This window comes from Micromys minutus (genome assembly GCF_963924665.1).
Source record: "Micromys minutus genome assembly, chromosome: 11".
NCBI classification, from domain to species: Eukaryota; Metazoa; Chordata; class Mammalia; order Rodentia; family Muridae; genus Micromys; species Micromys minutus.
In genome coordinates, this window is record NC_137980.1 from 58,225,104 (window position 1) to 58,250,010 (window position 24,907).

The 24,907-nt window shown below is 53.0% G+C and overlaps 1 protein-coding gene across 1 annotated transcript; it reads right to left on the bottom strand.

Annotated features, from left to right (window-relative positions):
* Window positions 1-2,796: 2,796 nt before the first annotated feature.
* On the bottom strand, window positions 2,797-9,369 carry RBBP8NL (RBBP8 N-terminal like; the record flags this gene model as incomplete). The annotated part of the gene is made up of 12 exons (XM_080925589.1): window positions 2,797-2,970; window positions 3,063-3,130; window positions 3,436-3,562; window positions 3,798-4,503; window positions 5,370-5,536; window positions 5,721-5,803; window positions 5,897-6,039; window positions 6,171-6,243; window positions 6,635-6,747; window positions 7,031-7,126; window positions 7,863-7,905; window positions 9,309-9,369. 12 exons carry the CDS (start codon window positions 9,367-9,369, stop codon window positions 2,797-2,799), a joined length of 1,854 nt encoding a protein of 617 aa, XP_080781715.1.
* Window positions 9,370-24,907: the final 15,538 nt, after the last annotated feature.

The window sequence follows — 24,907 nt, forward strand, 5'->3', positions numbered from 1 at the left end:
CAGGCATCTAGATGCTTATAAGAGCATGCTACAAACTTTGCCTGCTTGGCACACTCCTATTCATCCCTCAGAACCCAAATTTAAACTTTAGGTGCCACCTTCTTTGACCTCCCAAGGCAGCCTCTTTCTTCCTATTACCCCACACTGGACCCTGACTGGGTGCTTTGCAGCCAGTGCCTGTCTTTGCCCTGGAAATGGCAGCTCTTAAACTCCATCCACACAGGGATTTCCCTAAGTTTCCTCAATACCGTCAGGATCCAGTGGCCCAGGGCTGATTCTTAGGCTCAGAGACATTGAGACGCCTTCCTCACTAGCGCCAGGTTAACAGCGAGCAGGGGGTTTGCAGAACATAGAAGCTAATTTTACTTTGTCTTCCTGTCCTTGGATCCAGTTAATTCTGGATCACCTGCCTAAATGGGTCAACGCATCTGACCTCAGCCCTGCCAGCTGCAGAACTGCCACTCATATTTTTCTCTGAGCTCTCCCACATCTGACCAGGTACTCAGTGCGGTGCGTGTGGCCTTCTTTTTCATCCTCTTTGCGGGCCGCATTTCATTTGCCAAGGATCCACAAGGGGGCGCCTGAGACCGCTGGCTGAAGCTTCCTTCCTGGCCTGGAAAAGTCCGCAATGTCTGGGACCTCCAATCGCATCAGGAGGTGGGGGCGTTGCCCAGAAAAGGAAGCAGAGTTAGGCTGGGGCGCCCCTATCCCCGCCCTGACTCCAGGGTTAGCGCAGCCTTCCTACAGGATAGGAAAGGGAGGAACTGCCCAGAGACCTGAGAGGAGGCCTGGCTCACCAGCCCCTCTGGACATAGGCGGAGCTTATGTGCGTGGAGTTATCTTCAGGTTGTGTGGCTTGATTTGTGCGGGCAATAGTCTGTGACAGCTACTTCTGGGCAAACGCAGTGTCCCTTGGTCCGGAGAGTTAGGACTCCCGACAGCTGTTAATGGCGGAGAGGCTGAAGTCCTGCACGTCCCTTGGGCTCCTGGGACCTTCTGCTGATGTTAGGGGTTCCTTCGGTTTCCTCCTCCCTTGGGGTGGCTTCTTGGGGGCTGTGGGGAAGATGAAGTTAGAGTAGACGTGGCATCAGCCGGCTTTTCTGGCTTTCTACTTCTAGGCTCAGGAAAGCTCAACTCAGTCTGTCGGCCGCTCTTGTTCCCAACTAGGTAGTGAACGGCTGAGCCACGAAAGTATGACCGGAGGGCCATTCCTCTCAGAAAGTCTAACTCCAGAGTCTCTCTCCCTGCCACAGTGTGGCCAGGGCTGTGACTACAAGGGAGGGGCATCTGCTCTGGGCAAATAACACCAGGACCTCCTGAGACACTGGGTCTATGCAGCAGACCCGTGACTTTGTGTCAGTAACTCATCGAGCCTCAGTTTCCCCCACGTGTCAAAGCACGTGTCAAGCAGCATCAACTCTACAAGCCGGTCGGAATTATAAGGCGGAGAGGACTACATGAGCCTCCCACTCTACTTGGCCCAAGTTAACCCTGGGATGTGTGACATCCTGCTAGGCAAAGCGGACGACCTTCACAGGACATGCCTATTCTCACTGGCTGCCAGACAGTGTCCTGGAATGGAGAAGCATCCACCCAACTCTAGCTGGGAGGGCTAGGTGGACTGTCTTTCTTACTCAGTGTGAAAGGTGGAAGGTGACTTAGTGGACCACACCCCAGCCCATGTGCACATAGCAGGAAGTGCTTGGAAATGACACTAGCCTCCACTCGGAGCAAACACAGGCTGCGGTCAGTCCCTTTCCGGCAACAATGGCTTATTGTGGTGGCCCCAGCCCAGCCTGCTAAGCTGTAGCCTGGGCAAACATAAGGCACATGAATATTAGCTTAGGTGTTCAAAGACTCACCATTGTGCATTGGAGCAGGAAGTGTCCTGAGTCCTCACCCAGGACCAGGCTGAGATTCCTGCTATCTTATCAGGCAGAGCTGAGCTCAAAGACACCGCCCTGGGCAAACATGTGAGCAACCCTAACGCTGAAGGAACACTTACCCCAGAGCCAGCTGGATGTGCCTCTGTGGCTGCCCAGAGGTACACAGAGGGTCCAAGGATGCCAGCCAGCCCCAGGGAGCTACTTATGGGGAAAATAATAACTGTCTTCAGTTCTCTGTCTCTTTTTGAGATACGAGCTCATACTGCTGAGGTTGGCCGGGAGGTAGCTGAGGGTCATAATGTAATTAACGTACTTCCCTGTGGCTGGGTGTGGTAGCACATACCTTTAATCCCAGTGCTCAGGAGGCAGAGGCAGGCCAGTCTGTGAATTTGAGGATAGCCTGGTCTACTGAGTTAGTTCCAGGCCAGTCAGGGCGACATAGTGAGACCCTGCCTCCTGTTGGGCATGGGATTCCAAGCCTCATGCTTGCTAGGTAAGCTAGGTAAGCCTTCTGCCGGCTGAGCTGCACCCCAGCTTCTCTCAGCACCACTCCTTTTTAAAGATTTATTTTATGTATGTGAGTGCATTGTCACTGTCTTCTCATACACCAGAAGAGGGCATCAGATCCCACTACAGATGGTTGGGAGCCACCACGTGGTTGCTGGGACTTGAACTCAGGACCTCTGGAAGAGCAGTCAGTGCTCTTAACCACTGAGCTATCTCTCCGCCCTCTCAGGGCCACTCTTATTCAGATCAAGTTTATGGAGCTCTGGTGTTGGTCCTCCTGAGAGAAGGAAGCTAAATCCCAGGATTACCTCAAGGAGGTCATTTGGCCAGGATTCGCAGAGTCCTTTACTGGGGAGGCTCGGGGCTTCTATCAGCTGGAGCCCAGATGCTATTCTCCAGGTGGCTAGAGATGCGCCCACCATATTCCAGGCCCTATTTTCCCTTCTTGGAGGTAGGTACCTTTGTCCTGCTGGTCTGAGGCTCGCTTCCTCTTCTGTTGCTGACCCTGTCGATGGTCTTCAGCACGCCCCTCCCCTTCCATGCTTTGCTCAGCACTTGCTTCAGAAATCAGACCCTCCTGGGCAGAAGAAGACACATTGAGGGCAAAGAACACCCTCTCCTGCCTGGGCATCTGCCAGGACTACTTTGAGTGAGTAGCTGAGGACCCACCTTGGTGTCTGATGTGTCTGACTTTTCCAGTTGCTCCAGCTCTGGCCTTTGTGTTCTGACCTTAGGCTCTTAAAGACATGAATAAAGTCAGCCAGACTGGTGGTCTTGGCATGCAGTCCCAAGACAGGAAAGAGTAATAGCTCTTCAGAGGGGCTGCCCCAGGGATCTTGCCAGAGTTCTGAGCCCAGGCTCACCTGCTAGGTAACTGCCTGCTTAGCTCCTACAGAACAGCCTTCCCTTAGAACACCTGGACCTCACAGCTTCTAACCATGGTGGGAGAGACGCGGCTCGAGGCCAGCAGGATGCCCTACACCTCCCTTCCTACTGCACATCACTTCCCACTGAACCTGTGTCCCGAGTTCTAACATGCTACCTGTGGTCCCATCAGCACCAAGTCCCTGCAGGTGAGGTCCTGGCCTTGGCCTTCCTCCAGTCTCCTCTGCAGTTCTTCCAGGAGAGGTCAGGCCCGCATGGATCCCTGGGAGAGGATGTGAGGTATCCTGGGAGAGGTAAATTAATGATTTGAGTCTGTCTGTCTGTCTGTCTCTCTGTGCTTGTGTGTGTGTTACAAGCCAGCTCTATCTTCAGACTGGTGTTCAGTCTTTTCCATCCAACTGTGAACAAGGCAGCTAAGGATGCTCTTTGGTATCAACTGGTGGGGGAGAGACAAGAAGGCAGCCCGGGGAGGTTGCAGTGGAGCTGCATAGAGGCTGAGGACAGGGCTGGGACCCTTACCTTGGGAGTAGAGTATTCCTTAGACTCCTGAGCTCTGGTCTCTGTGTTATTGAGCGTATGGGAGCTATGAACCAGGGGTCTGGGCAAGTTGGGCAGCTGGGAGCCGGGAGTGCAGACAGCTGTGGGGCTGAGTGGCAAAGGTTGGCCAGTCGTCTTGGAGATGTCCCGATATCGTCCTCGGTCAGAGAGGTCCAAAGGCTTGTCTGGGGAGCAGTCCTGAGTGGCCACATGTGTCTCCTGGGAGCTACCTTGGCTTGTGGACTGAGGCTGCCATCCATCAGGCTGGGTTTCTGTGCTCAGAGCTGACTTGGGGGCCTCGCTGTCAGAGCTCCCAGAATCTGAGCCCGCTGGTGGGGAAGATGGCATCTCTTCTGGTGCAGATGGGACCCTCAACCTGGCAGTGCTTGCCCGTGCCCGTGCCCGTGCCCGCAGATGCTGCTGGACCAGAAGCAGGTGCAGTGCTCCTTCCAGCCGTGGGTCCTGCATGCCCACCAAGGCAGCAGGCTCCTCCCACGCCTCTGCCTCTTTAGCCTTCAGGCCCCGAGGCAGGGGACTATTGGGTGCTGCAGCAGGAGCCCGGGGGCTGCTGTGGGGGTTCTGCAGGTGCAGAGACAGGTGTCGGTTCAGGAGGCAGAGGCGATCGGTCTGAAGGGAGTGTTTCAGGGTCTCATAGGCTATGGCTGATGGCCGGGTGGCCCGTAAGAAGCTAGGAAGAAGGGAAGTGTGATGTCAGTGAGCCTCGTCCAGCAGTGACTGGCTAAGTGAGCTCCCAGAGAGAGGACAAAGGCATGTCACTTTGTGGAGGAGAAAGCCGAGGCCCTGGAAGGTCAGGCAAGCCACCTAAGATCACACGGCCACAGGAGAGGGCAGGCTCTCAGGCCCTGGCTTTGGAGGCCACTAGGTATAGAAGGTGGTCAATTTGGCCAAAGAGGACCCATGGCTGGGACACTTGGTTATTAATTAAGGAGAGCCCAACCCATGGTGGGTGGGCAGATGCTCCTAGACTGTATGAGGGAGCTAGCTGACACCCCTCTGCATTGTTCCTGCTGTATTTCCTTGGCTGCGAGTGAGCCCTCGATAGAGGTAATGCTGTAGAGAGAGTAGCAAGCAGTCCTGTCTTCAGATTCCTGCTCCAGTTTCTGCCCCAACTTCCTTCAGGGATGAGCCTAGACCAGTGCACTGGGATAAACCCTCCCCTGCCTTGAGTCGTTTTTGTCAGAGGTTTTGTTGACCACAGTAACAGAAAGTGAACTAGAAGATCCTGTGGCTATCTGGAGTGTCTGGTCCCCCTGTCCATCTCCCACAGCCCCACTGGCTCTGCTAGGCAACAAGACTCGGGCTTTACATAGGTCTTTTGAGGTCCTAGCCAAGGCATATACAAGTGTCCTGACCCTCTTGTGGCCTGGTCACTCAGGAGCAGTGGGAGCTGTAAATCAACCCAGATGTCCAGAAAGGTCAACCCAGGAAGAGGTAGGGTACCCAGAGGGTTGCTGAGCATCAGGACTTCCCAGGCTGCTCCTTTACTATGGGGTGTCAGCAAAGAGTTGTTCCCAGTGATGGGTGGGGTCTCACCTGTCCACTGGGAGACTGTGTTCGTATGTTGGACTGGGAGGGCTACTCCCCGTGGATGGTGGTGGGGGTGTCCCATTGGCAGCGCCACTGTCTGGTGGGCAGGCCCTGGAGCCAGGCCGCACCACGGCTACCGTTGAGTGCAGTTGGTTGGAGATGCACTGAGGGGTCTGTACAAAGGTGGGTAGGTCAGCATGGTGGGGCACCTCACCCAGGCCTGCCCCCCCCCCACATGAAGCCCGGGAATGTGAAGCTGGTACGGAGTATCTCCTACACACAGTGGGATGATGTTGCTAGATGCTTGCCTGGAAGGCACTCGGTGTTGCGGGGGTAGGTCAGGAGGTACATCCTCACCATGTCCAGGGCTCGTGGCTCCGGCAGGTTGGCAGCTGGGGAGACTCTGGTCACTGGGGATGTCTTATGGCTTGACACTTTATCTGTGGGAGGAGGAGTGACAGGAGCTGGGGAGATGCTGTGAAATCCCCGAAACCCCTGCTCAGTCTCCCAGCCCCTCCCCTAACCCTGTAGACCTGTGCCCAGCTGCTCTTCCTCAGCCTCCTCCAAGCATCCTGGGGGGTTCTCGGTGGCACCCTTCCGGCTGCTGGGGGAAGGGAGTGGCAAGGGCGACGGGGGCTCTGAGGTGCTCTCCCAGGCCTGTGGTGTGGTCTTGTCTCTGGAGAGGAACAGGGCCGATGATGAGGATTCAGAAGGGCACCTGAGGCAGCTGGGCCACTCTGTGGGGCAGGGTTCTAGGACGACTCGGGCCTGCTGAGCAGATGTCTGGGCCTGGGCCTCCCCACTCACCCCAGATTCCGAAGCCTCTTCACTTCTTCCTTCAGGATCTTGTTTTCCTCCCTCAGCCCATTCATCTCATTGGCTGCAAAGAGTGTCGTCAGTGAGCATGTCTGTGGGGCAGGGAGGAGACAGGGGACTCCCACGGTACCAGACAAGCCCTCCTTGTCTTGCGCTAGCCTGGCACATAGCAGGGGCTGTATAATAGTAACACTAGAGGAGGGAGAGTGTGAAGTAAGCCCCGGCCTGAGGTTGGCAGAAGGGACAACACTGTACCCCAGCTTGTCCCCAGAGCTCTCTCCAGGAAGGTCAGGGGAGTGGGGATGCCCGGGCCTAGGAACTTATGTGAGAGGAGACACAGGCCACTGGGGGCCTCCTCCCATGTGTCTGGGAGCCAGAGTGTATCATGTCTCTTTCCCTGTGGCTCTCGGAGGGCCGGGCAGGCCCTGGGGTCCCTGACTGTGGGTGTGGCTCACTGAGGATGCAGAGATGCTGCAGGCTCTGCAGGTGCGCGCCTTCCAGTTCCAGCTGCTTCTTCCTCGCCAGCTCCTGGGTGACCATGCATCGGTCACACAAGCCAGCCCGCAGCCTAGGACAGGAGAAGCCATACCCATCAGGGTAGTTCCTTCTGCCCCATTGCTAGGATGCATCCTGCTTTTCCCAACGGTCATGGTCCCCTCCCCCACCCCAGGCCTGCCTCCTGCTAAACATAATTACACAAAACACTGTAGTTATGTTTGGAAAGGGATCTTGGGAGGGAGGTTCTCTTGAGGTTCTTCAAGGTCCTACAGTGGAAACCTCTGTCTGGTTTGGTCTGTGCTAAAGGCGCTCAGGATGGCTCTGGGGAGAGCCAAATGGCTGGATGTTCTCACCTGTTCTCCAGCACCCGCAGGTTCTCCTTCAGAGCCTTCTGCTGCTCCCGGAGCTGGTGATTCTTGGCAAAGAGCTCCTCCACCCTCTGTGCATCTCTGTGTGGTTAAATAACTGAGGTGGGCCGCTGGTCTTGGTGCCCAGCGTGGTCTGGGTTTGAGTGCTCTGTGGGGACCTGTCTAGTCTTGTCTTTGTGTTACCTTAGCTATGGCACATATAAACCTTGGTCTAGTTCAGCCACTCTTACTTAACCTGTGGGTTACGACCCCTTTGGGGCACTGAACGACCCTTTCATACAGGTCTCCTAAGACCATTGGGAAACACAGATATTTCACATTATATCCATAACAGTAACACGATTACAGTTATGAAGTAGCAACAAAAATAACTTTATGGTTAAGGGTCACCTCAAAACAAGGAATTATATTAAAGGGTCGAAGCATTTGGAAGGTTGAGAACCACTGGTCTACTCAGAGATGGGACACAGGAGGGTGACCTACAGGCCAACCACAGCACTGAGGCCATGTGTTGGGCTTCACAAGTACTGACAACTGCTGCTTTGGTCTCTCTCGGTCCCCAAGTGGAGGGCCACGTCAGACTTCTTGGGACTGACGTCTCAATGGTCCAGTCCTGGCTCCACCACATGAGTAGTATGCCACCTTGGCCAAGGGACTCGCTGCGCCCTCCCTGCTATGCCAAGTCTCAGTTTTCCTTCTTCATTTGGGATACTGGGTGGGTTGCTATCCTGGGACCTTTTGGGCAGTGTTGGTGACCGTGGCTTGTGGGAACAGCTGCTCTCCTGTCTGCTCCTCTGGCCCGGCTAGGCTGACTCACCGGCACCGCTCTGAGTTCAGTTCTAGAAGCTTGTTCTGCAGGCCTGGCAGAGAGGACAGAAAAGGTGCATGTCAGGCCCAGCCCAGCTGCCTCCTGTAGCAGAGGTAAGGCTGAGGCATGCTATAGAAACCCCTGCTCTGGCTGACACACAGAATCATCTCTAGACCCTTGATATCTGCCTGACTCTTGGAAGCCCCCTTCCTCAGGAAGGGCATAAAGAGGGCACCCCATCCACACCTTTGCCTGGAAGTCTGGGTTTCCTGAACTGTGGCCTAGGACCCTAGCTCAACATCTGACTAGAGGCTGTGGCAGAGACCCTGGTTCTAGAAGTGGTGGGCCATCTGGGAGGAGTGGAGAATCCAAGAGGGGATACTTTTTGAGGGGTAGGGAGGGAAGTTTATACTGGGCTCATAGAATGGGATGGGTAGTTCTGGTACCTGTCTTTCCCTACTAGCTAGGTTCTATTCAGTTTTCAAATTACCATAATCTCTGAGGGTGGGTGGGACTAGCCATCTACTCTTTTAGCAGCTGTAAGTTCTTAGCCCCTGGGGTTCAGCAGCCTCTGCCCCTTTTCCTGTGTAACCAGTCAAGTCTCTTAGGTATAAAGAGGGTGTCTGCCAGCCCAAACCAATTGCCAAAAAAGGTCTACTCCTCTGTTAGGGAGTGGCCTGGTCTCCTCTTGGTCAGTACTGACTTCAAGACTCTCGAGCTCAAATCCTATCAACCCTAGCTTGTATCCCCAAGCACACCGGGTAGGCATGCTTTCTGTTACTTCTGGGACATTTTCCATAACACTAGCTGTGTGATCCACGTCTTTCAGGGCAAGTCCCATGAGACCCTCTTCACACCGTCACAGTTCTCTCGGAGCCAGTGAGGCTGATCTCAACCTGGGTAGGCCCAGGCATTCCCAGAAAGACAGAGATTTCTTCCCTGAGGCTTGAGGGAGTGGCTGGCTTCTTTGACCTTCACGTGGCCCTTCTGAAAGGCCTCCAAGGTCTGTACTGTAATCACAGAGAAGTGGGTGGAGGGAACCCTGACCAGTGGAAAATTTAGCCTGGGCTGGAGGGAAGGAGGAGGTGTCTATTCAGTGCCAGAGACGCATCAAATGGCCTTAGGACCCTCTAGGGTGAGTGGCCTCTCCCTTTGGGTTATGAGCTATTAGAATAAACCTGCCAGTCTTTTAAGAGGACACAGCAGGGACATGCTTGGGGGCTGGATGTAGCTTGTGGTTACAAGGTGTTGGTAATGACTCCTCAACACGCCCCTCTCCTGGTCTACACAATAGGATATGGTCTGGCCCAGGCTGGGCATCCGAACACTTCACAGATCCTGTCCTTGGGTCAGGATTCTGTGGGCCAGAGAGGATCCTTGGGAGTTCCCTGACATGCCGAGACCCCCAAACCATTTTCCTGTGAGTGCAGTGGAGCCCTTCCAATATCCACTCACCCAGGACCTCCTTCTCATGGGCTTCCTTCAGCCTGTTCAGTGACTCCATGAAGCTGTCCATGACTCCTTGAACGCTGGCCACTCCGCACTGGCCGTGAGGCGGGCTGGGACCTCTACTGCTCTTCCGTGTCCAGCCTGCAGAGAGGGAGTGGGAAGAGGGCTGGCTTAAGAAGGGGCTGTGGGCTGGAAAGTATGTGAAATGTACACGAGTGGGGGGCATGTCTGCTCACTGTGAGGGGCTGCCTGCAGTGCGGGAGAGTCAGAGAGTGAGTGATTCAAGGTTGGGGGATGGGACTGAACTCATTAATACCAGAATATGCATGGGGTCAGAGAATTGGATATAAACCTTGTCTTCTAGAGGCTAAACTATGAGTGGGGAGAAGCAATATTGGGGATCCTGAAGTGAAATGAATCCTGTCTCACACAGTGGCTCTGGCCACAGGAACCCACTGAGCAGAGACACCTATGCTATGGGAGAGAAACCACAAAGAAGAAGGGCTCCCAGACTGGTTTTACAGACTCCCCTGGGATTCAGTTGCCCTACAGCTGGCTACAGTGGTGGAGGTGACAGTTGGTGGCTCTGTTTGGTGGGTGAGAGCGTGAAGAAGTGGGAGACCCCTCACCCAGAGACTGGCAGCTGAGGCTCATCTCAATGAGTGACTTCCTTGTGGGTTAAGTAACCACCCCAAGTCTGAGGGCCAGGGGCTGAGGGCCCCAGTCTTAGGTTACAGGATTCTAGCTGCTATTTCCTCTCCTATATTCAGTACCAATTTCAACAGAACCATCTAATGCTCAGAACATCCCAAGGGATTTCTTCTCCAGTGGGAGAACTAAGGTTCAAAGAGATTCCATCTCTACCTCTTTCACTAGGGGTGGGGTGGGGGTGGGGATTAGATTTGAACTCAGACCTTCTTCATTCACCCTGTGCAAGCCTGGGATGTTTTCCATTGGGCCTGTATGCTCAGCTGTGTAAGCCTCACCTTGCTAAAGGCCCAGAAGATGAAACCAGCTGGCTTGGACGGACAAACAGGGCTAGGAAAGGGCTGAGCTGAGGCACCTGTAATTCCACCCAGACTCGCCCAACGAGTGGCTCTTCCCAGGCCCCTAGCACCTGCTCTATGGGCTGAAGCAACCCTTGCCAAGGGATCCTGAGGTGCTTGTAGGCTTGGGAGAGGCCTGTATGGGATCTGGGTCCATACGCTGCCACTTGGCTGTGACCCTCAGGCTCCCAACGGCAATCCTGCATTTTCTGTTGCCCACTGGTTTAGTTCCCTCAGATGTGAATGGTGTGTCCCATCCAGGGACCCGTGGCCGTGACAAGATCAAGCAGGGTTGTCTTGATACGGATTGGGTAACCGTGCTATAGGCATGACATGACTTCCCTGGTAAACAGACAGCAGAGTCACATATGACTGGGACAAAGTGGCCCTGCCATGCCTGGGGTGTCCCTGTGAGGGGTAGTCAGGAAAAGGAGGGTGAGATGATAGTTCCCCGGAGGCCTGTGTCACAGGTCAGCCCGGTGGCTATCCCCAGGATGCCTACTCTGTAAATCTGTGCTAGCGAAGATGGCTGGGAGCTCGGGAACTCTGTAGGTGAGTGTGGGGTCCTCTCAGAAGCCAAGGCTGTTGTTTTGCACCCTCTGGGTGTGGGGAGCCGTGAAGGGGATCAGGCCTCGAACCCAGAAGGGTGATTCCCAGGAGCGTGTGAGGCTTCGGGCCTGCAAAAAGCCGGAGGTGATGGGAGTGGGCTGAGGCCCAAACTCTGTGCCTTAGGGTCCCTGGCCAGAGGCAACGGGACCCCTTGCTCTTCGACACCCAGACTAGAAGGTCTGCGAGGCACTGCATCCTTGGGAAGGAGGGGCTCGAGGGACAAAGCTGCTGGGTCAGCCTCCGCTCCATTTTGTTGCTGCTGCCCGGGCAGTTGGGGAGGCAAGTACAAAGCTGGGAGCAGCTGCCACCTACACAGGCTTCATACACCTTCAGGCCTACTGTGCCTCCCTTTGTCTGTGAGGACTCAGGGACAGAGGTACGGTTTGTTCAGAATCAGAGCTGGCAAAAGGAAGGAGACTGGATCTGAGGAATGGCTTCCGTGTGGACAGGTTGAGCTACTCAAACCAACTCAGTGCAGTCCCCCCAGAACCAAACGGAGCATGTCCCTAAGCTGATTGCTTCCCCTGTCAGAGTCTAGGAGGGCGCAGCGAGGAAGCCTGGGGGACAGCAGAAGCCTTCTATCACATGTCCTCACAGGAAAGGCACACAGTAAACTCTGCCTGCCTCCCAGGAAGCCTACTTGAACCTCAGGTTCCTTTCCCTTCCCCCATGCTCCTCACAATGCCTCACTTGCTCCAAAGATCTCCACCTGCTCCCCAGGACCCCTACATGTCTCAAGGGCCCCTATCCACAACTCTAGGTCCCCATCTACCTCCTAGGGCACCCATGTACTTTGTGAAGCCTCCAGGGCTCCAAGGGCCCTTACTACACTCTCGGGAGCCCTACTGGAACCTTAGACTCTCCCACCTGTTCTATGGCCCCTACCTGTCCTGTCGAACTCCCACCTGCTTCTCAGGTCCCCATCTGCTCTTCAGTCTCACCTACCTCCAAGGAGCCCCACCCAAACCTCAGACCCTTCACCTGCCCCGCATAGCTCCCCCTTGAGTGGCCACTGAGAGGAGGTAGGGATTTCCCATAGTTAATCAGCAGGCCAGCAGACTGGTGTCCCAGAAGAGAGCTACCCTGGGCTTTGAATGGGGTTCTTGTCCTTTCCGTGTGTAGTCTTGGGTAAGTCGCTTTATCCCCTGAGCCCATGTTTCCTCATCTGGGGGTAATGACACACCCTGTCCTATATTGAGTTTCTGTGAGACTCTCACCAGTATTAAATGTTCCAGGCAGAAGGCAGGTGGCACATGCTCTGTGTGTGACAGAGGGAACCCTGAACCTCTTATCTCCCTCATGTATAGCCCCCAGGCAGCTAACAGCACCCTCCCTCATTGCGCCCGAGTCTCTCAAACAAAAAGACCTTTTGTAGGAAGAAGGGGAAGAGGCCTGTCATCAGCAATGGTGACAAGTGCTGGCCAGGCCGTGGGGCTCGGTGACCATTCCCAGGAAATGAAGATGAAGACCCATGCCCCCAGCTGTGGCTCCTAATAATACTAGTGCCATCTGGCCCAGTGGCAAAGCCCAAATGATGGGTCAGTGGTCATATCTGGATGCTGTTCTTTGGGGCAGCTGGAGCCCCTGGACTCCTCCTGTTACCTGACCATGTCACTGGTAGGTAATGACAGCTGGCTTTGTTCCCTCTTAGGAAAACTAAGTCAGAGAAGACCAATGACACCCACCCTGTCTGTTTGTCCTTAATGCCTGGTCCCCTGTTTTTTTTTTTTTTTTTTTTTTTCCTTTTTAATCAGGCTGTCAAGGGAAGAGGACTCGTCAGCAGACCCTGGCTCAGTGTCTTTAAGGATGGGTTGTTATTCATCTGACATTCACCTAGCCACAAAAATCAACACTGACCACAGTGGTGGTAACCAGAACCACAGAACCTCCGCACCTGTGTCTCACTAGGAGTTTTTTGGCCCAGGCAAGTTAACATTCTCCCAGCGTTTAGCCAAGGAAGCCAAGCTATTACCTGGACATGGTTGGTGCCCACTTGGCCTTGGAAGAAGTACTGAGTATCTCATGCTATGGAACCAGCCTGCAGGGCATGGATGGGGCAGACCAGAGGCAAGGAGGCAGAAGCTGGATTTGAACCAGAGTCTAGCTGGTCCATCTTCTCATTCTCTGTGTGGGGGACTGCTATGATTGACAAAGCATCTCACGGTGGCTTCATACAAGCTACTTGTCTGGCTGTGCCTTGGTTTCCCCATTCACAGATTGGGTAGTGGTGACTGGGGAGGCAGGAGGAACCCGGCATGTAGTGGGAGCGTCCCTGTGTGCTCCAGAGGGCCAGGCAGGGAACAGAGTGCTTCTAACCCATGTGCTCCCACATCCCGCCATGCTCACCCACTGCAGCTCCTGTTTGATAGAGACTGAGATCAGAAATGTTACCTACCTACAATGTCCAGCTCACAAGAGATATGGCCTAGGCACAGACAGGCCTCCCGGCCAGCGCGTTGGTCAGTCGGTGGCTGTAGGATGTCTCTGGCACATAGGCCCTGAGAGGCAGGCAGCCACCACAGACAGAGCAACACTTTCAGTTCGAGAAACCCACCTCTGGGTCCATGCCCAAAGTAAACGCCTTTGCATAACTTCAGCCCATCCCCTGCCGCATGAATCCCTTACACGGGGTTGGGGGTGGCTGTGGACACACAGGCAGGTGAGCACAGATACTTGTGTGTCCTATGCTTGTGTGCACACTGCCTGCCTGGGCACAGCAAAAGAATAAGGAGCTTAGGTAACAGGCCAGGTAACAGAGGGCCCTGCAACCTGACTCCAGCCTCACAGGCCTGGGGGCAGGGGACGGAACAGGCAAGTGATGGATCCCTACTGTCCCCCACTGCCTGTTAAGTATTTCAGCCACTGCCCCAACCTTAGGGCCCCCGACAGTGTCCCCAAGCAAGCTCTGAGCTAAGGGTGGCTGGACCTGGCCTTGTGCTGTCTTCATTTATATGGCTGCAAAGTCTCCAGACCCACAAGGAAGGGGACAGACAGTGAGTGGTCCAGGACACAGTGCTGGCCACCAGCCTATTTCTAGGCCCTGGAACCCCCTGCAGAAATTGGGACCACAGTGTCGTTTTTTTTTCCTTTTGCTGCATTCAAACCTCTGCCCAGGAAATCCTTGAGTCCTTCTTCTCCTTGCTCGGTCCCCAGGACCAGGCATCAGGTAGTCCTCCATATCACACACAGGTGACGGCAGGCCAGCCTGCCTGTCCCTGCCTCCCGCCTCCCAGACCTGCTTCCTGTCTCCGGCCTCCTGCTCTGAAGCCCGAGCTGGGTCTCCAGCCCCCATGGTGAGCACCCCAACGGCTCAGTCCACCCAGCTCCTGGAAGGGCCCTGCCTGCTGTAACCAACCGTGTACTCACATGGCCACTTGGCCAGCCTTGGACCTCCAGGGGCCTCGGTCCTCAGTGATCCCCACCTGGGAGAGATAGGAGCAAGCAGTATGAACTTGCAAGACAGAATTTTGACCAAACCCGCCTGACAGGTTTCTGATTCTTCCAGCCGGGAGCTGCAAGGAGGCAGGGACTGCCTAAAGCTGCCAGACTGGTCTGGCCATCTCTGGGAGAGTGGAAGAACCGGCTGCCCATGTGCATAGAGCTGGATTGTTTCTCCATAATCGGAGCGACCCGGGTGCCTCAGCTTGACCATCTCCGGGAGCATCTTGTGGGGCTCCAGTCAGGAGTACTGGCTAGCCCAGAGCACACCCAGCGTGTGTGGGCCTTCATGAAGGAAGGAGAGATGCTGCTGGCCTTACCATTCGAGAGTCAGATGTTTAGAGGACCCTTGTGCTTCCCACAACCAGCTTGCCTTGGGCTGACCTTGGGCAGGGAAAGTTTTCCTGTCCAACCTTGATTTTCTGGTCTGTGGTCAGAATGACATTGGATAGATACAGTTCAATCATCCCGACTTTATGCCTTGTGGGTAAAAAACAAAACAAAACAAAGCCAAAAGCCAGGACATGAAGTATAGACTATACTCGCCAGTGTGCAGTACCAGTTTGGCCTCCCTGAGACAGACAGCTGGCTTCTGCTCATGGTAGAGGTGGTCAGGGGTTAAGCCTGTGGGTTGTGGGTATTACAGTGGGTGGGCATCTCTGATTTCAGTATCCCTGGTGTGTCACATGGGGCAGTGTGAGGTAGCTTAGTTCGAGGTGCTAGAGAGGCCAGACCCTGTGATGTCATGCCATTTGCCTTGTGGACAGTGACATCATGGCTGCACTCCTGCAGGAAACGGTGTCCTCTGAGGCCATGGGTGCTCACAGCCCTACCCTCTTCTCTCTTGCTCAAGTGCCTTTCAACATCCCTTCACTCTAGCTTGTCTGACTCTGCCCAGAAGCAAGGGGGCTTCCTCGCACATGGAGCCATGGAAGGTAGGTAATGAGGGTCGATCGGAGCAACCACATTGACTGGGAGAGGAGGAAGTCTTGGGTCTGGAAGGATAGACTTCCTGCTGCTGGCAGCTGACCGTGAACTTGGGGTACGAATGGACTGTCTCTAGCCCCAGGATGACTTTGTCCAGGCTCCAGGAAGGGGAAGGTTTAGGGCATAGAGCACTAGAGACACTGTGTTCCTCACCTTCTGGTGGGACCTTTGTGAGAAGTGTCTGCTTCTCAGCATGTGTGTGTCTCTGCTTGGGCTCCACAGGAGGGAGCAGACATGTTCCCTGTGGGCTCCTGGTGTCTGAAGAAAGAGGATTTGTGTATAAGTAGACGGAGGCTTTGTTTGCTTTCGGCTAATGTCTGAAGTGGCCCCTACCATGGATGTTGACTTCTTAACACTGAGGCTGTAGTTCTTGGGAACTTGGGTGGCAATCAGGATGGAGCCCCATGTATGTCACCATCCTGCCTCCTCTGCCAGATGACACATGGCAAAGGTTGTCATCAGATCTGCTTTTAGACTTCCTTCATCCAGGACCAAGAGAGGTACACCTCTGCTTTCTGTCAGCCCTAGCCCAAGACATATACAGCAGCCTATGGCTAAGCCAGATCTGGTGCACAAGTCTTAGCTCCTGACTGTTCGATGGGTGCTATTTTGTGCTATGTGTATGGGCTTTTCAGGTGTGTGTGGCAGGGTCTACAGGCTAGAGGCTGTACGTGTGCATTGGAGGCTTTGTGTACACATCTAGAGGATTGTACATACATTCCTAGGGGCAGTGTGTGCATGCCTGGAGGTTGTGTGTACAGATCTGGTGGGTTCTCTGTGGGGAGGAAAAGCAGCATGCTTCCTACCTGCAGGGTAGACTTGTCTCTGGACCAAAGCTGAAGTTTGGACCCTTCAATTCTGTCCCGCCTCCTTTGTCCCGCGTCCTGCCCCAGCCAGTTTAAATCCTAGCTCTTTTGTGACTTGAGTCGAAGTCTCTCCGAGCCAGGGACTTATCGACAGTGTGCTTTGTAGGCAGGCACTCGGCAGTGCGACCCTTCCTGCTTGGGGCTGGAAGGACAGACAGGGAAGCGGTGCAGACCAGCGTACCTGAGGAGAGACTGCTTTCTCAGAGGTCCGCACACACTGGCCTGCAGCCTGGCTGGTGTTCCAGCTGCTGTATTTATAACCAATCTCCACTGGACTGGCCAGAGAATAAACAAAGGAGCCACGTTTTGAAATGGAACCTCCTTCATGATCCAGAGGCAGGGTTCTGAGTCCTCTGTTCCATATAAAGAGGACAGAAAAGTGCAGGAACGTGAGTAGAAAACAGATTTCCTCCGACAAGCAGCCCAGGAACCAGCTTCTTGGGTGATGGGGCAGTCAGTTTCTTGGTTGTGGTTGTGTGTGTGGGGGCTCATTTGGGGATGTTCATCCTGCACATTAAACACCACCAGCTTAGTTTTATGCAACTGTACTTAAAAAAAATTTATTTATTTATTTATATGAGTACACTGTAGCTGTCTTCAGACACACCAGAAGGGGGCATCCGATCCCATTACAGATGGTTGTGAGCCACCATGTGGTTTACTGCACTTCAATGGCTGATTTTTTAAAAAAATGGTGTTGGGGATAGAACCTGGGGCCTTCCACACACAACTGGCCTGTGGTTCCACATCCTCTGTCTTCTCCCTCTCATGGTGTATAGATGGGCTATACACGCTGGGCTGGAAGGGCGAAGTGGGGAGACCAGGCAGGATCCTGGGAGTGAATGGGGGGCGGGGGTGGGGGAGGTGGGGTGGAGGTGTGGGGATGTGTGAGTGGTGGTGGTAAGGATAGGGGGTAGGGAGTAGGAGAAAAGGGTGTGATGGTGGGGGTGGGGCAGGGCGTGGTGGGGGTGGGGTGGAGAGGAGAAAGCCTTTTCCCAGGAGCCTAACATTACAGCTCTCTGAAGACCTTCTCTTCAATGAAACAGCTCTCTGAAATGATCTTAGCTTGTGTATATTTTTTTTAATTGGGGTGGCCGTATGCCTGTACACTTTATTTGGGAGTGAGACAAGGGTTATATCATTTTGGGACTGGGATGAGAATATTCACTGTGGGCAAAGGTCATGGAGTGAAGGCTAAGGTACTGAGTTGCCTCATTAGCATGGGCGGCATCCCAGGAATCCCAGGTGCAGGACTGCACCGCATTCCTCAGGAGTCCCGGATCCTCCGGAGAAGAGGAAGCCCGCTGACCAAGGGAGTCTGCATTTTGCTCCAAGCTCAGGTCTGTCCAGTAATGTCAGACTTCGACTGTAGCAGGAGGTTTTCCTACACTGCTCCACCACTAAGCTACCTTCCCAGGTCTTAAAAAAATGGAATACAAAGCTCGGTTGGTAGAGTGCTGCAAGCTCGGTGTCATGCGTGAGTCCTGGATTAATGCTCGGTACTGCATCAAATCAAGTATGGTGGTGCCAGCCTTCATGAGTTTGAGGCCAGCCTGGGCTACAGAAGATTGTGCCTCAAAAGAAATATATTTTTATACTTTTCTTCTTGCGTTGGAATTGCAGGTGTGCACCAGGCAGTTGCTCTTTCTCCCTCTTCCCTCCCTCCCTTTCTCCCTTCTTCCTCCCTTCTCCCTCCCTCCTTCCTTTTCTCCCTGCCCCTCCCTTCTCCCTCCTCCCTCCTTCTTTTTTCTCCCTGACCCCTCCCTCTTTCCTCTCTTCCTCCCTCCCTCTTCCCTCCCTCCTTCCTTTTTCTCCCCACCCCCTCCCTTCCTCCTTTCCTCCCCATTCATTCTAGGGTCCCCTCACATAAGGGAGGGTCCTTGGGTAAGGCACTTCACTTCTCTGGCCTCAGTTTCCCCACCTGTTTATAAGGGTCTTCAGCAAAACTGGACCAAGGGAGTTGTTAGCATCACTGTCACCATGGCAACCATTCCAGCAAAGCTGATGAGGACAGAGGGACACACAGTCCAAACATGACCACAGGAGAAAGGGGTCAAGGATCCCTTGGTGGTACTAGGATCCAGACAGATGTCACCAGTAGGTGGAGTAGGCAGCTGAACATATGCAATCATGTGTCATGTCCCTAAGTCCCCCTTAGTTGCTGACAATGTCACAGTGAGTGTCTGTGGGCTCAGGTCTGACAGGGACCACTGGAGAGAGGAAGAGGCTGTGTTTGCTAAGATCCTAGCACTACTCTAAAATGCAGCTCTGTGTGTTCCTGGAGCCAGGGTTTCATATGTGCTAGGCTGATCTCAAACTTTCTGTGTAACCAAGGATGACCCGACTTTCTGATCCTCCTGCCTCTACCTGCTAAGAGGTGAGATTAGAGACATGGCCCACCACACAGTTTATGGGGTGCTGAGAACCAAACCTAGGAAGGAGGGAGAGAGGAAGGGAGGGGTGGGGAGAAAAAGGAAGGAGGGAGGGAGAAAGGAAGGGGGCAGGGAGAAAAAGAAGGAGGGAGGAAGAGAGGGAACAGGGCAGGAACCTGAAGGCAGGAGCTGATGCAGAGGCCATGGAGGGTGCTGCTTACTGGCTTGCTTCCCATGGCTTGCTCAGCCTGCTTTCTTATAGAAGCCAGGACCGCCAGCTCAGGGATAGAACCATCTACAGTGGGCTGGGCCCTTTCCCACCAATAAATAATTAAAAAATGCCTTACACCCAGATTTCATGGAGGCATTTTCTCAATTAATGTTCTCTCCTTGCAGATAATTCTGCTTTGTGTATCAAACTGACATATCACATGACTTGCTCAGTTGCCGACACGAGCCCCTTCTGTGCCTACGTGAAGCACTGACCCTCTCCTTGCTCCCAGGTTAGTGGAAGTCTCACCAGACGTTTCACCCTTCCTGGGTGACGTGCAAAGCCAGAAACCTTTGAAGCTGGAAGATACCACAGGGGAAGGCCTGGAGGAAGCATTCTTGGAAGTGGGCTGGTCCAGGAGGCCAAGCTCTCCTCATTGCCTTGGACCTGAAGTGACTTTGGTTGCTATTCTGAGAAAGTGTGTGACTTACAGTGACTCAGGGGTCTTTTGCATTGGAAAGGGTGTGTGGAGGAAACCCTAACCCACACCCTCTTACTCCTTGTCCCCTTTCATATTCTGGACAAGCTGGAGCCAGAGAAGTCAGCCTCTGGAGATTCCCTCCTATTCCCTGGAAAGGAGCAGAGTGTGGCCTTAGTCCTCTTCCAGATTTACTATGTCTGCCCAAGATCTGAGCAAGCACTAGACATCTCACATCTATTCACAAACCTATTCGCTCATCCGTCCATCTACCCATGTTTCAGGGCATGGCTGGTTCTAGGGTACAGTGTTGGACAGTGTTTCAGCAGAGCCTCAGTCCTGACAGAGCACAAGGTCTGACTACAGTGCACATGCTGTGTGTGTGAGTACATGCCTATCCCTCACTTATCCCCATGTATCCTTTTCATATACATACATGTGCCAAGTGTTCACACGCATGTACACACGCAGTCCTCGATAGTTTGAATTGTCAACAACAGAGCCTAGAACCAGTTGAGAAGGGAACCTGACTGAGAGATTGCCTAGATCAGATTAGCCTATGGGGGTTTGTCTTGATTGTTGATCAATATAGGAAATCTCAGATTATTGTAGGTGGTACTGTTTGTTAACTGGGAAGGTGGTCCTGGGCGGTATAGGACAGCAATCATAAACACGTGAATGAGAGAGCAAGCAACATCCTTTCATGGTTTTTGCTTCAAGTTCTTGCTCTGACTTCCCTCAAGGTTGGACTGTGACCAGGAAGTAAATTAAATAAGCTCTTTCTTCCCTCAACACAAGGGAAACTAGAGCATACCGGTTACTGTCCTAGTGAGGGGCTTTACTGCTGTGAGCAGACTCCATGACCAAGGCAAGTCATATAAGCCATTGGTGCTGACTTACAGGTTCAGAGGTCAGTCCATCATCATCAGGGCAGAAGCATGACAGCGTCCGGGCAGGCATGGTGCAGGAGGAGCCAAGAGTTCTACATCTTCATCTGAAGGCTGCTAGCAGAATACTGGCTTTCAGGCAGCTAGGGTGAGGGTCTTAAAGCCCACACCCAAAGTGACATACCTACTCCAACAAGGCCACACCTTCTAATAGTATCACTCCCTGGGTCAAGCTTATAAAAACCATCACAGTTACTCTTGTGCATACACACATATCCCCTGACCCTTGGGGGTGGTATAAGAGGGGCCACTGGGAAAACAAGGAGCCCCACCTTCCCGAGGTCAGGGCAGTTGTGTGAGGTTGGTCCTCACCAGGTTACCCCTTTCTTTTTATCCATTTTTTTTTTTTTTTTTGAACTTATGGTCTGGAGAAATGGCTCAGCAGTTAGGACACAGGCTGCTTTTCCAGAGGACCTGGGTTCAGTTCCCAGCACCCACATGTGGCTCTTGCACATCCATCAGTAACTCCAGTCCCTTGGGCCTGAGATTACGTGGCACACAAGTGCACACACAAGTGCACACACAAGTACACACGCAGCCAAACAGCCATACACGTTAAGTAAACGAACTATAAAAACTTGTAAATAAAGCTATCTTTTCTTTTTTTATTATTTTTTCTGGTCCTGGGGATTGAACCCAGGACCCTGTATATACCATGCAAGTGCTGAGATACACCCCGAGGTCTTTTCTCATTTTAAGACAGAATCTTGTTAAAGTTGTCTGAGCTGGCCTCATTTATTTAACTTGGTTTTTGGTTTGGGTGGTGTTGGGATCGACTCCAGAGCCTCTCACACCTTAGGCTTTGTGCTCTACCACTGAGCCACATTTCTAGGCCCGGCCTTGAACTTGGAGTCCTTCTAGTCCCATACCCCATCCTGTGGGAGTGGGCCAAAGAGATTGTAGCCATAGGATCCCACTGAGTATGCTCACTGGTATCTGTTTATAGCCTGCTACTACCTGTGCTGTGTGCACACTGGGGCAGGGATGGGGTTCTGTCTACTGAACTCTCACTGTGCACCTACTGAGGGTAGGGGTGATGTGCCCTCTACTGACTGCCTGTTCTGTAAAGACTGGGGCAAGGGCGGAGTGTCCTTGCTGAGTGCCCACTGTGTGCAGGCTGGAGGTAAGAAATGGATGACATTGCTGAGTGCCCACTGTGTGCAGGCTGGAGGTAAGAAATGGATGACATTGCTGAGTGCCTACTGTGTGCAGACTGGAGGTAAGAAATGCATGACATTGCTGAGTGCCCATTGTGTGCAGACTGGAGGTAAGAAATGGATGATATTGCTGAGTGCCTACTGTGTGCAGGCTGGAGGTAAGAAATGGATGACATTGCTGAGTGCCTACTGTGTGCAGGTCAGGAAGGCACCACGAGATTCTTTTTTAGAAGTTCATATATAAAAAAACAAAACAAAACAAAAAGAAAACAAACCATCCAACCAACCAACCAACCAAAAAAAGTTCTGGCCACACCAGCTTGTGGAAGTGCTTGGGGAGAGAAAATGGGTATTGGTTGTGGCTGCTTTAGGGTGCCTTTGGTGGCCTGAGGGACAGGTTACATTTAAGCAAACCGAAGCAGAGAACAGCTATAGATGTACAAAGGACCAGGGGATGATGCGGGGAGACAGGAGCCCCAAGGTTGGAGTATCTGAATGAGGAGCAGGGTAGCCGGAGAGGCAGGAAGGGGAGGACAGGCAGGTGGCCCCTCTCCTCTGAGAGAGGTTGGGTTGGGTGTCAAACTTCTTCCTCCTCTTTCTTGATCTTCCTCCTCTCCCTCCTGTTCTTCTTCCCACCTCCTCTTGTGCTAGGAATTGAATCCAGGGCATCAGGCATGCAAGGCAAGTACACTCCAACAAAGCCACATTCCTGGTCACTCAGCACCACGCCCTACCACATTTTATATCTGGCTCTGGACACTGAATGACTGCAGATACTGCTTGTGTCTTTGTGTTCAGGAGCCCCCTCTCCCCCAGCTTTTCATTTCCTATGCTTTGGTGTTTGCCTGCATGCATGTCTGTGTGAGGCTGTTGGATCCTGTCTTAGGGTTTCTATTCCTGCATAAACGTCATGACCAAGAAGCAAGTTGGGGAGGAAAGGGTTTATTCAGCTCACACTTCCACATTGCTGTTCATCACCAAAGGAAGTCAGGACTGGAACGCAAGCAGGTCAGGAAGCAGGAGCTGATGCAGAGTCCATGGAGGGATGTCACTTACTGGCTTGCTCCCCCTGGTTCCTGCTTTCTTATAGAACCCAGGTCTACCAGCCCAGGGATGACTCCACCCACAATGGGCTGGGCCAGGGATGGCACCACCCACAATGGGCTGGGCCCTCCCCCCTTGATCACTAGTTGAGAAAATGCCTTACAGCTGGATCTCATGGAGGCATTTCCTCAAGGGAGGCTCCTTTCTCTGTGCTAACTCCAGCTTGTGTCAAGTTGACACAAAACCAGCCAGTATAGATCCCCTGGATTTGGAGTTACAGACAGTTGTGAGCTGCCATGTGGTTGCTGGGAATTGAACCCAGGTCCACTGGAAAAGCAGCTAGTGTTCTTAACTGATGAATCATCTCTCCTGCCCTTCAGGAAACTTCTGACAGTCAGAGTCAGCATATATATATATATATATATGAGAGAGAGAGAGAGAAAGAGAGAGAGACAGAGAGAGAGAGAGAGAGAGAGAGAGAGAGAGAGAGAGAGAGAGAGAAGGTTCCAGTATACTCATCTGTGACTCTCTTTGGAGGTTGAGGTTGGCATCCTTTGCTAATGTATCCAATCACAGTGGTGTCTGGGCAGCTCTGGGGCTCTCTTCTGTAGATGGACAGTAAGTGGGCAGGTGGTCCAAGTTTCAGAGAATGTAGGTGATCCCTGGCCCTAGCAGGGATCCTCTGGCCCCTGCTGATGCCTGAGTCACCAAGGCTACCCCTGAAGTTCTCATAGCTCTCACCCTGGCTTCCAGAGCCAATTGGGGAAAGCCCAGCCCAGAGGTGAGGCGGCCCTGGGCTTTTATCCCTGAGCAGAGAGGGCTGAAGATAAGGCTTCAAAGACAGCTGCCAGTAAGCACACCTTTAAAAGCTGCGGGGCCACTGATGTTTGTGTTACTGGACTAATAGATAAGAGGCTGGGTGGGCTGCCAGTACCAACCAGCCCAACCCTGTATCCCTAGCCCCCAGATAAATGTGTCACCTATTAATACGGCCCCAGAGGAGGGGTCCTGCTGAGTAGGGTTTTCTTTCAGTGAAGTCCAGGCCCTCTGTCTCTGTCTTCCCGCAGACAGGCAGTGGACTGTGTGGGAGGGGCAGGGACTTTCTCACGGCAGTTGGTTATATATCCAACTTGAGACACACATTGCTGGGGAGGGCACTGGGAAGGAGAGCCATCTCTCTCTCATCTGCCCCCCACATACCTCTCTGTTAGCACCCCTTTTTATGGCTACTTTTTGATAACACAGGCTTTGTAAGGATGGTCCACTTTGCCAAGCACTGAAGCCAAGTAAGACCAAAGTCTCCTTTTATTGTCCCTCTTGTCTCCTCCCAGGGTTCCCTCTGCTTGGAGTGAGCTTCTTTCTCGGTCCTTCTCTGCCAGCATGATAGCCCCTCCAGCACGAAGCATTCAGAGATGTATGTTTCTTATGGCCACAAGATCTGCGCAGCCATAGTGGCTGAGTCCAAAATTCTCTTCACCCGGAAGAAAGCCTTAGGTTCACCTTTCCCCCGACAGCTGATTAGACCTTGCCTATCTACCTGCTCTGCTCTGGTCATTTCATCTAAATACTCAGGTCTCTCTTTGTGCTCAGCGGGGCTGCTCTCCATCTCAGGGCTAAAGATGCTGCTTGTGGGTGGTTATATATTCTCACTCCATTATCGGTTGTTGCCGTCAGAAGGGCTATTATGACTGAGCCTGCCTGGTGGCACGCACCTTTAATACCAGCACTTGGGAGGCAGAGACAGGTAGAGGCGTTTGTGGACATCAGAGGACAACTGAATAGCTCAGGTTGTTACTGAACTCTTGACTCTGCATTCTTTGGGCTGAGGCAGCAGGTATGTGACACCAGGTGACTTGGGGTCAGGGATGAACTTTTTTTGGATAAATGTTTGTTTTCAGCTGTCTTGGTACTAACATAAACCTAGGTGTGGATGTGATGTGTTCTGGTGGCTCTATGCTTAAGTTCTGAGGAGCCATTAAGAGGTTAAAAATGTTCTTTCTCGTGGTACCTGGCAATGAACTCAGGGTCTCCCCCATGTTAGGGAAGGGCTTCACCACTGTGTCATGTGTGCAGCCCTCTCAGATAAAAGGATCTCTTAAAAATATTTATTTTATTATTTTAAAAAATCATGTGTATGTGTATATTTGTGTGTGAGTGTGTATTTGCAAGCACAAGTACCCGCTGAGGCCAGAGGTGTTTGGTTCTCCTGCCTCTGGACTCACAGGTGGTTGTAAGCTGTCGGACGTGTCGGCACCATGTCCAAATCCTCTGCAAGAGCAGCGTGTGTTCTTAACTACAATCTCTTAACCTCTGAGCTCTCTCTTCAGCTTCCAGCCCTGAGGACAGTTGGACCCCCTCGGTGGCTTAATTAGATGGCTGACATCCACCTAGGCCTCTACCTAGACACCACTGGAATGGCAGGAACATTTGTAAACCCACACTTACCTAAA